The following is a 12,162-nucleotide window of genomic DNA, read 5'->3' on the forward strand; positions in this document are numbered from 1 at the left end:
TCTCAAGAGTTCTTTCTAGAATTAGAGTGGATTCTTGAATTAGGTTATATTTCAAGGTTGGTTCACCTACAGCACATTTCTGCACCTCTTTTTCAAGCTGAAGATAATTGGCTGTGTCACTCACACCATTATATTTTCAAAGACTGCAAGGCAAACTGGCATCATAATTTATAATAAATTTCACTTGTGTATTTCACTTGTGTATTTCCAAATTTATTTAACAGCCCTTCCTAACGTTATGCTTCCTTTTCTTTATTTGTCCTTTGTTAGGTTATTTTTAAAAATATTTTGCTTCCCATTGATCCCAAGGGGAGAGAAAATAAGTATTCCAGCTCTAGGGTAGGAATACTTTCCCACTCCCTCTGTTCTGAAGGTGTGTCAGTTCTAGCAGACAGAGATCCACAGCATTCTGTGTCCACCAGAACCTCCCCCGAGACCATAAAATAGCAGCCTTAGTCAAATTATTCAGTTGTAACTTAATTTATATTCATTAATCTGCAGCATAGTATGTGGCTTCTTGTACATGCCATGCCATCCTATAGAACCTATACAAAACAACTCTGTATGTTTATGCAGAATTAAATCCTGCTGAGTTAATTGAGGCCCAGATTACATACATAGGATGGCAACTGAATGCACTCACAACACTTTTAAGAATCTATTTTGATTTATTTGAAGGATTCCTATAAGGTTTATCCCTGTTATTTTACAGGAATTTAGCAGAATTTCTCGCAATGTATTTTGTTCTCATCGCCACATTTCCTTTCTTCTTGTAGTATGACTGCTCAAATTCTATATTTTTGAATGTGAAAAAAATTGTAAATAACGAGATGCTTTGATATATTAAAGTAAGAGAATTATTACAAATAACAATAATAAATTATTTATGGGACTCATGGCCACTTACAGATAAAAATAAGAACAACTAAAAAAGATAAAACAACTAGCCTTTGAGGAAGTGGAGGGAACTAAAGCCAACTAAATCAAAAATAAGATATCAATGTCATGTGAAATGTGTGTGTGTGTTTTTTTTTAAAAAATAGCTCATTTGGAAACTGGATAAATGGTTGTGGGTACACTCACCATCCTACTGACTGGCAACAACAGAATACATTCAAGCCTAATTTCAGTGGGGGAAGGGGTCCAGGAAAGCTTCTGCAGGCAGCCGTGTACTTAGGGAAGTTGTCTTGGAACTTAAGGCCATGCATATAAGGGGTGTTTCATACCGGTAGTATCAGTCCAACCCACTGCAATGCAGGGATATTTTGCCCAACCCCGGGGCTTGAATCCATGACCCTGAGATTAAGAATCTCATTTACTGTACTATGAAATTGCCATTGCCATTTTAAAACGGAACAGAGGTACTCTGGGCACACAGGACTTTGCAGCAAGGTTGCAAGCTTCCCCCTATTTTTAGTGACAAGTGGTATATTAGCCTGGCCCGCCCTTGTAATGCCAAGATGGGGGAGCAGCTCCAGTTGCTCTTTCAGGGGCGATGAAAACATGGTGCTCGGAGACACTACCGTTTATTAATCCTTTACATAACAACACTCAGCTTTGCAAATGGGTCCTGCCTCAAATTAACCTATATTACCATGATCCTAGCTAATCAGTACTGTACTGACCTGTCTTGCCAGTTTATTGAGGTGCCAATATTGGTGTGTGAGCGCGTGCAGGTACTTCCTTGTAATAAGGAAAGGGGAAGAAATTCTGGGGCTGCACCCTAGTTCAGGCAGAAAGAGCCCCCTTTCCAGCCGGTGGGGTGGGGGTGGGGGTGGGAAACCGCAATTAGCCATCCGTCTTAAATGTCCCCCAAGTTACATACAAAACTCAGCTAAGCTCCAATTCTGCAAATACTGTAAAGCCACTGGCGTCCTGGGGCGCGGTTTGCACGCAATGTGATGTGCGCGTTCTGTTGGGCAAAAGGCTCCTGCAGCAGACGCATTCCAGCACCTCCCACGCCACTTTCCCTTTTCAGCGCACCCAGTTGTGCAGGCCCTTCTCGTTGTCCTAGTCGAGGCTGTTTCGCTGAGGGTGAGGGGGCAGCGGGGAAGACTCCCGCCCCCTCGCGGGTCCCCCCCCTCCCCACCGCCGTGGGGGCCAGGCCAGCACGGAAAGGTGGCGGGTCCCCCTGCCCGCCGCTTTGAAGAGAGCCGCAGGGCAAGCTGAGCGCACGCAGGCAGGGCGGAGCCGCGCGCGCTTGGATTGGCCGAAGTCTCGCCTTTCGTCCCCGCCTCGCTCTTCGCAGTCTCTCCCGCGTCTCCGCCTGTCACTCTGTCCGCTCGCTCGCCGAACAGGAGAAGCGCTCCCGGCAACGAGGCGAACCCTTGCGCGGCAGCCGACTCCGCACTGCTGCTGCTGCTGCTGCTGCCGCCGCCGCCGCCGCCAACATGCACCTCTGCAGCGTCGCGTGGCGCCCTTTGGCCCGTCGCCTCACGCAAGGGGCTGCCCCCTTCGTCCGCGGACACGGTAGGTTTGGAGGGGGGAGGGGCGGGGGGGGGGGGTTGCGCGCGTGGCTGCGCCGTCCAAAAAGCCCCCTAGAAGCACGCCGAGGCGAGGCGCGGGGGCTCGTGACGAGCCGCGTGGCTCTGCTGGGCGAGGAGGGCGCGCAGAGGTTGAGGGCGCCGGTGTTTGCGTTGGCTGCCTGGGAAAGGAGACGCGAAGGTCACGGCGCTGAGGCAATGGAGGGGAGCCGAGAGGACGCGGCTCCTGGCGCTCGGGAGAGCCGCTTCGCGTTCGCCCAGCCCCTCGCCGCCGGCGAGACCCAGGAGGCTCTGCCTGGCGGCGTAGCAGCAGCAGCAGCACCTTAAGCGGGGAGGGGCGCGCGGAGAAGAAAGCCACCAGTCAGCGCCTCTTGTGTTTTTCTGTTTCCCCTCCGAAGTTATTTTCACTAGTGGAGAACAGGGTGGGACTGTTTACCGGAGGGGCAAGCAGAATCACATCCCCCCCCCGGACCATTGTGTAAGCAGCTGACAGAAATTCAGGCTGGAGAGAAAACGGCGCAGGCTGTTGGAGAGGGAGAGTCCGGAAAAAATTAATAAAGGGCTGGTGATTTCCCTTCTTATTGGGCATGTGAATGTGGCTGAGGTAGCACAAACTGGCGAGAACTTGCTGATTTTGCTCATAAAATAATCCGTCCTCTATCTGCACAGTATACTTCTTATCAGCGAGGATTAATCTGGGCCTTTCTAGGTTAGAAAGATGGATCCTGCTAGTTAAGGACTATACACTGTTTATACTAGCCCATATCTAGCTCTAGTAATCTGTTTTGCCCTCAGGGGATGGATTCGGATTAGCTGTGCTGCAGGTGAGATAGCCACTGTCAGTGGGACAGATGACAGTTTTTGATGGAGATTTTGTCCAAGCAGTATGATTTCTCCCCTGAAAGTTTTGTGAATTGGCAAGAGTCAGATTGGTGCTTCCATTGTTCTTCTTCTTTCTTTTTTTTAGGTTTGACAAGCATATACTTAAAATGCTATACTGTACATGTTAAGAAATGGCGTGGGCAGTGGGATAGGGGAAGGTTATAGCCCCATTAGTGATATCAAATAGGAGTGTTTGGCCATATTACACAAGACTGCATTTTCCCTAGTTATATAATAATGTGACTTGTGTAATGTAGGAATGCAGTAGCAGAAGTTCTTTCTTGAAAGAAGATGCCACAATTCTCCCAAAACAATGTAGTTTACATCTCTCCATTTATTGATTGAAAAGAACACTATACAGGAGTGCTTATATGGGGCATTGCGGTAGGGACTGTGTGATGAGGCCCTCAGGTATCTTACATTATTAATTTCAAGACAAGATGGTTAAACTAGAGAAACTCTTAGGAGCAAGGGAGAGAAATCCATGCCCATCCTTTTTAAAACATTTGCGTTATCATAGAATCTCAGAATTGTAGAGTTGAAAGAGAACCTGAGGGTCATCTTGTTTACCCCTCTGCGACACAGGAATATGCAGCTATCCCATACGGGGCTCAAACCTGCAATCTTGGTGTTCTCAGCACCATGTTCTAACCAACTGATTTATCATGCCCCATTAAAAAACAAAAACAAATGAACACCTGCTTCATTCTGGTCAGCATATTCAAGTCCACATTAAGAATGTCTTAAAATCATATTTTCACTTTGTATTTATTACCTGGTTATTCTGTGCCATTCATCAGGTGCAGAATCTTTTCCTGGGATTCACCTTCTCATATGAAAGGGCTTCATGTTGTTGTTATGGGGAAAGACTAGCTCAGTGGTAGAGTACATGTTTTGCCTGCTGAAGACCTCAGTGTCTCCAGGTAGAACTAAGAAAGGCTCCTCACTGAAAATCCTGGACAGCGTTAACAACTGCTTCTCCTGTTAATAGGTCAGTTTCATCTGTTATCAATAACTTATGAAAATGCTAAGTGCAACTATTGATCCTGTCTTTATCTTACATTATGAGATTTGTAGCTGATACATTCCTTTAAAAAGATCTCTAGATTATCTCAATTACAGCATGTTGAGCTTACTGCTTTGTTTTGTATTTTTAGTATTATCACTAATATTATAGCTTTCGTTTTTGAAGCACCTTTCCGCCAGATGTCATCTGGAAGCGTTCCTGGATCTTCTGGGGAGAACTTCATTTATTATCTGCTCGTTGCTGGTGCTGCTGCTGCAGGAGGTTTTTTAGTGAGTGCTTTCTTTACACATCTGTTTACGTTGTCCAAAAACTCTCAATCTTCTCAACAGGATAGAGAAATGATAATGTAGTCAAACCAAAATTTAAGTGGGAACTCCACTTGCAATGTTTTCTGGTAGCAAGCTGCTGCCTTTGAGGCCAAAATCCTATACGCACCTACTTACCTAGAAATAATCCCAATTGAACCAATGGGATTTGGGTAGACATGCATTGGGTTGTGTTGTAAAAGTCAAGTGTTCAATTCAACATTTTACAGCAGAGGTGGGAATTTATGGCCTTCCAGATATTGCTGAACTATAACTCTCATCATTGCTGATCATTGACCATGATGGCTGGAATTGATGGGAACTGGAGTTCAACAACAAATATGGAGGGGCAACAAGTCGCTCACCTCTTATTTTATGGACTAAATTTATGTCTAAATTTTAAGGAAAAAACTAAGTAATGATTGTGAGAGCTCCATTCCAAAATAACTTTTTGATGATAAACCACTAAAGCTGGAGTCTTAACTGGGGTTGGGTGACTTGTTTCTGCTTATTGCTATAATGCAGTAATATTGATGCACATTTTCCTGTCAAAGCAGACTGTGAAACTAGATTTACCCGGAAAGAAAATACTAGAACTACAGACCAAGGCTATGCACGTTTACTAGAAGTAAATCCTTTTGACTTCAATGACGACAACTTAAAAGTTAATATTAGACATATCCTAAATGTCAAGGTGATTGTACACAGCAATAGAAGAAGAGTTTGGATTTGATATCCCGCTTTATCACTACCCTAAGGAGTCTCAAAGCAGCTGACATTCTCCTTTCCCTTCCTCCCCCACAACAAACACTCTGTGAAGTCAGTGGGGCTGAGAGACTTCAAAGAAGTGTGACTAGCCCAAGGTCACCCAGCAGCTGCATGTGGAGGAGCGGAGACGCGAACCCGGTTCCCCAGATTACGAGTCTACCGCTCTTAACCACTACACCACACTGGCTCTCAATAGATGGGTTTTAGGATAGTTTTCCAAGAAAAGTTTTCTTGGAAATTGGAAGCAAATGTCAGTGGAAGTTCTAGTATAGTCTTCGTGTCAAAGATGGGCATTAGAAATAATAATTGTAAAGTTTGTTCAATTAATATGATGAATTCAAAGAGCCTGTAGTCTCAAGCAGGGTACCGGTATGTGTGTTGGTGCTGGGGACAGTCATGCTCCCCAGTCCCATGCAGCTATTTAATTTAAGATTGTATCATCCATAGCTAAGGATTGTGTAACAAAACAAACATGCATAAAAAATCATGGGGAAAAGGCTGCATGAACTCATTTTCATGTATAGTTTGATGCTTACACTGATTGTTCCTACTGACTGATCCTACCTGTTCTACATTCTCAATATGTAAATGTAGTAAATGGACACCAAAACATTCTTCCCACCAAAGGAAATGAGCTTTGTACTACTTCCCACCACTCTGGAATGCAATATTTTAATATTTAAAAACACCCACCCACACCCACACACCCACACCTATACACATACAGTAAATATGTTATCCATCTCTTCTAACTAGTACCTAGGAGATTAACCAGCTGAATCAAGCGTTCAGTTGGAATGCTATTTAGTTATTTTCCCCATTCGTCCCTTGGTCAATGATGTCACAATTGTTTTCCCCCCCCCACCTGAACTTTATGTGAACGGTTTTGTATGGATTATTGGTTTGTTTTTCTATCCCATGTTCTGACACTACAAGCATTCCCTAAATGGAAGTGGATGGAGCTCCAGATTTATGTGGGATTTGGTTCATTTCCCCCCTTGATATGTATTATTTTTGCAAACTATAAAAATTAATAGGAAAAGCAAAGAACACAGTCTTGGCATATGGAGATAAGTGCAATTATTGCTTTTAGGCCTACAGAACCGTTTCTTCTGACAAAGCCAGGTACAACGAACGTATCAGTGAAATTCAGCAAAGAACTGTAGCAGAATGGAAACCAAAACCGTGGCCTCCTCAGTGTAAGTTGAGAATTTATGCACTTACAAATGATACTTCAAAGTTAATTGTCTTAAGGGCATTTTGTTTTGTTTTGTTTTTAAACAGCAAAGACAGGAATAGGGGGGCGGAAATATAGAAGCTGCTAATCTGTTGAACTTTATAAACTAAAAAATAAAGAAATTCCTTCCAGTAAGAACAAACTTAGTTGGTCTCTAAGGTGCTACTGGAAGGAATTTTTTTATTTTTTATTTTGTTTTGACTAAGGCAGACCATCACGGCTACCTACCTGTAACTGTTGAACTTTTATATGTTAGACTTTACATGGCTATGTATCAAGAGTTCTGTTTAATTATATTTGACAGAACTACAATGGTTCTAATTTAATGGCTCCTAGGTCATAGAATATTATTGGTTGCAAGGTTTATATGCTACGTATCCATACATTACTACTGTTATCATGGGCATAGCCAGGATTTATGTTAGTGGGGCAGGCTTCATGTTGGTGGCCCCCAGAACTTCAGTTAGTTAAGTATTTTTATTGATTTACATGATGGGGGGCCATGATTTGGGTGTAGCTCATACTTGGCTACACCCATGATTGTTAGCTTCCTCAGATACATTTGATCATTTTGTTGCAACTAAAAGGCAAAGACATTCCTGAAAGTGATTCAGTTCATGTAACACATAGCCTGGGATTGGTTTTTTCTTTTTAAAATATTTCATTAAGCATCACAGAGGAAAAATATTGAGCGCTGAAGGTTGAATGTTTGTGAAAGATAACTAAATACAGAACTCATAGCACTAAAATGACAAAACTGGTTTTGTTTGAGATCATAATTCCAGTCAGTTAGCAGCTTGATGGCTCAGGAATTTCAGAAAACTGAATATAGTGCTCAGCTAAGTCATCGATGGGGAAAATTCTATACCCAAAACCCAAGGAATTGTTCTCTAGTATTGCTTATTATAACTAAATGAGCACTGCCAAATGGCTTCCTGAAATGACTGCTTTTATGTCTATAATTTGATTAATATTTTAAATAAATGAAAATATTTCAGTATGAAATAACTAAGAAGGTATATAGGTGGAACTCAATTTGAACTGTGGCTTAACTCAGGAATGAACCAACATACAGTTCATACTGAAGGATCATTAAGATAGTGCTGCTGAGTATATAGAAATGTGCTTAAATTCTATTAATTAATCTTACTCACTAGTCAGTGAGTTAGGATCTGTTTCTTTGATGGAAGCTGTTTCATCTTAGGGATGAAGGAATGTTTAGAAGGCTGTGACCCTATACCCAGTTTCCTGAGAGTAAGCTCTACATAGGATGTATTTTCAAGTAGGCATGTATAGGATTGCCTTGTAAGTAAATGTAATAGTACTTCCAACACAGTTAAATTCTAAACAGTTCGCTCCTATGCATATTTATTAAGAAATAAGTTTTTTGTGTGTATAGTGAGACTTATTCTCAGGGAGGTATGCAATGGATTGCTGCCTAATATTGCAGTTACATGGCTACACATTACAAATAACTATCAGCTCAGCCACTGAACGCATCCTCAGACTACCTGGGCACTATCCACTGTCACATGAGCACGCTTCTTTTTCCTTTCCTCCTCTCTCCAGCCCCCTGTGAACCTCAAATCTTTTCTGAAGGGTCCCCTAAAACCCTCCAGGGGGTATCTGTTCCCCCAACTGTTTCTGTTCTCTGAAAAATGTGCACTGTTGGATTTCACCCAACATAGGTAGCTGCTTTTCTTTTCCCTACCTAGATGCAATAAATGCAATCAAATTGCATTTACCTGACCTGGCTTTTGTCCCGCCCCCGCTTTTAAGATTTATATTGAATAATATATTCGGGGTTTGAAAACCCATATGTAATTCATACGTTACATGCTATTTCTCTCTCTTGTCTTTCTGCCTTCTTTTCATGTGCCTTGTCATGAGAAGAGTGCTGGGTATTTGATATTCTTCCTTTCCTGGCTCTTTATTGCCTTTCATAAATGACCTTACCTCCATCTAAATTATATACTTAAATTATCTTAACAAATGAAACATTCAGAAAAGCAAGTAGTAGATTTCCCTCAAGTTTTTAAATATTGTTATGCCTTTAAAATCCACCTATAATTCGGAAAACCCATAACTCTTGTTCTATACTTTACTTTTTAAAAACAAAATTAAACAAAACCTCTAACCTCTCGGCAGAAGACTTTAGGCTACTTTACACGTTATGTTTTTTCAGCTGTACACCTATATTGTGTTAAGTGTACACTCAAAATTGTAAAATGTATGTGACAAACATGGGTATTGCAGAAAAAATGCTGCATGCCAAAGCTTCCTGTTAGGTATGCACTCAAAGTCAAACCCATGGTTTTTTGTCATGAAGCAGCTCTTTGACATTGAACTGAATGGGGAAATGTTAATAGAAATAACCTGCAAAATTCCAAAATGGTGTTCACAGTGTATGCTAACTTTCCAGTTTTCAGAATAATCAGTTTTTGCAATTTTCTGAGTGTGTTCATGCAATTTCTTGTTCCATTTTCTGTTTCCTTCTCTTAATCTTGTTTCTGATCTCCTTTGCTGTATTAATCTTTCTTGCACTAGAAAGGTTGTATTTAAATCTTTCTAATTGTTCCTCTGCTTTTACACTTTCAGAATAAAATACAAAGGAAATCTTTCCAAAACCGAGGAATTAATTTTTTTAAGGACAGTCCACCGTTGTATACTTCGCAGCCAAACTTGAGAAAACCATCTCTTATAGAACTCCATTTTTGTGAGAATACTCCCCAATAATTAAATCTTTTCAAGGCCAAGATAAAACACAACTTAAATACATCCTGTAGAAGATAACTTGGCACTCTTAAGACACTGGCTGTTTTGAATTAATACACTTGTAACTGACTGTCCAATAAAGGGTCCTGAACACATATCTTGCTTGTCAATCTGTGTCTTGTGTGAACAGGTTAGTTTTCTGGAAATTTGCTATATCCCATAGAGGGACACCGTTGGGTAGTATGATCTCTGTTTTAGCAGGAAAAAGACGAGCTGGGTCTTTTTAAAAGCCAGTTTATTCTAGTCTTAAAAGCACATTGCTGTACTAGTGCGTAAGAGAATGATATAACATAAACCAAAAACTTAAAACATTGTCCCTATTCATGTTACTATCAAAGTTATACAAAATAACTACTTCTCAGTACAAACTCTGATATTTGATCACATTAAATAATTATATTCTTTATAGCCAATCATTATTAAACCTGACAGTGTCTCTCTCCCTTTGTTCACATACCTATCCTTGCATGTCATTGTCTGTTAATTTCTCCTCAGCTTTGTTTGCCAATTGGGCCGCTGTCTGTCAGCTAACAAAGCTTGTGGTTCACTGTTCTCATCTGTGTGGTGCTGTGCCTGTTTGATTTCATCTTCATTTGCACGCCTTCTTACCTAGAATGTTACAATCCCTGTTTGAAAACATGTCCTCGAGTTTCTAGGCTGGGGCATGCATTTCTGTTTCAGTGGACTTCAGCATTTATTGCAAAAAAGACGGATAACAATGGAATTTCAATTCATGAACAGGGGGAAAGCTGGGCTCACAAATAACGCTTGTCTTATTCTTGCTTTCTGGTCTTATTGCTACATTTTGGTATTTTTGACATTTGCAGCAGTTTAAACATTCACATCAAACCTACAATTTATTTATTTATTATTTCTATACCACTTGCTTGTAAAAAAACAAAAACCCTCAAAGTGGTTGGTTCGCTATTAAGTGGCTGTCTCGTGATCTACTTCAGTAGAATGAATGTGCAGAGCTGTTTGCTCCAGGTGAAAAGGACAGAGAATTCATTGCATCTCAGGACAATACTGTTCCTGCATACACAAACTGCTCTTTCATCCAGGTGACAGTATGGTTTGACCTGTGGCCTGAGCAGATTTGTTTTTGTTGTTTCTTAATTTGCAGCTCTATAGCATGATGCTATGCTCCACAGCAGCTTCTAAACATAGCAGCCTATTAAGGTTGGCTTTAATAATATCATTCATATATTAAACACATAATATGAACATGAACTGAGCCTCTTTTCAGTGGCATCCTTGCCATTTCCCTCCCGATGGCTGCAGTCTTTAACTGCTGTACATTTATAAATAATTCTCTGTTATCGTAGCATGTTTCTGTTTGTTTTGTTATGTACTTCATAGTAATCCTTTGCTTCAAGCTATATTTTCTTTCCACATATTAACAAGGTAACAGGATAACCTGTTTCACATTGCATGTTTGTGCTTCATGATTTCTCTGTTATGTTAAATGAAGCCTTAGAAAACGATGAAACAGAAGCAAACGAAACTACTGCTGCAAGCGAAGAAGTAAAGGATGCAGTTGAAGAAGAGACTGCAGCAATAACTACTGGTGAATCGGAAGTGCAAAATGAAAAGCACACTGAATCTGCAGAAGCACAGAGAGAAGATGAATCACCTGTTGAAGAGGCATCCTCTGGTGTGCAAGAAGAGCAAGATGCTCCTTCTAGCTCAGAGGCAGGCCAAACGCAAGGTTAACATTACAAATGGAAATCTGTAGGCATTTTACCTTGTATCACAGGAAGCACTGCTTTGCTCGCGTTAACATAGTATTCTATGCGGAATAAACTTGTATTTTAAAACCTTAATTAAATTTTAATATAAATGAGATGTGATTTCAGCTGCAGTTTCCAAGTTTAATTCATACAACTTATTTTAGGTAGTTTGTTGCAAAATATTTCTGGAAGAAGGAGCCCTTATTTGCCATTTGTGGTAGAAGGCTCCTGGTTTTGTCCAGAAGGAATAGCTGAACATGCCTAGAGAGTGTGTTATAAATAGAATTGAGTGCAGTTCAGTGTGCTCTTTCCCTCCTAAATGCACAAGCTGTTAGATGCATAGAGAGGCATTTTTGCCCATTAGAAATATATTTACTATTACAAAATCTTGTGTGGTTTTCTTCTGCTGCCAAATCCATTGCCTTTCTGAATAATTTTTTTTTAATTTTTTATTTATTTTTGGCATATTTCCAAAACCAGCCATTATTTGGAGGGTTGTATTCAATGCTTGTCTCATTCAGGGTAGATACTTTGAAACGAATGAACCCAAGTTAAACATGCCCATTAACATCAATGTTTCTACTCTGAGTAGAGACAAGCAGAGAATACCACCTATAATTTTGAGTGCTTTTCAGACTTTGTTATGCAAAGAATGAGAATGTGATTTCTTATTAGCCCTAAAAACAATGACCAAATCAGACCATTCCAAAATAATTTTGATGGCTGTGATCCAGGAAGTGAGTAACATGAATGCATTCTATGCTCTGTTTCATTGCTGGCCATGGAAATATAGTTATTTGCAACTCTTTGTCTTATGTAATGGACAGTGGAACCTGACACCGTTCAGCATTCTCTTAATCACAGATAATGCCTTCAGGATTAAACTGGTAAAAACTAGATGAATAAAACATAGGACTTTAGTAGGAACGGCTCTATAGTACCAACACACCCCATA

The 12,162-nt window shown here is 40.7% G+C and overlaps 1 protein-coding gene across 1 annotated transcript; it reads left to right on the top strand.

Moving 5' to 3' along the window:
- Positions 1–2,192: 2,192 nt before the first annotated feature.
- Positions 2,193–11,652, top strand: MGARP (mitochondria localized glutamic acid rich protein). The gene is made up of 4 exons (XM_033160183.1): positions 2,193–2,469; positions 4,558–4,661; positions 6,559–6,664; positions 10,949–11,652. The coding sequence occupies exons 1-4, from the start codon at positions 2,391–2,393 to the stop codon at positions 11,188–11,190; spliced, it is 531 nt and encodes a 176-aa protein (XP_033016074.1). The 5' UTR covers positions 2,193–2,390; the 3' UTR covers positions 11,191–11,652.
- The last annotated feature ends 510 nt before the right edge of the window (positions 11,653–12,162 follow it).

This window comes from Lacerta agilis, chromosome 9 (assembly GCF_009819535.1).
Source record: "Lacerta agilis isolate rLacAgi1 chromosome 9, rLacAgi1.pri, whole genome shotgun sequence".
Taxonomy (NCBI): domain Eukaryota; kingdom Metazoa; phylum Chordata; class Lepidosauria; order Squamata; family Lacertidae; genus Lacerta; species Lacerta agilis.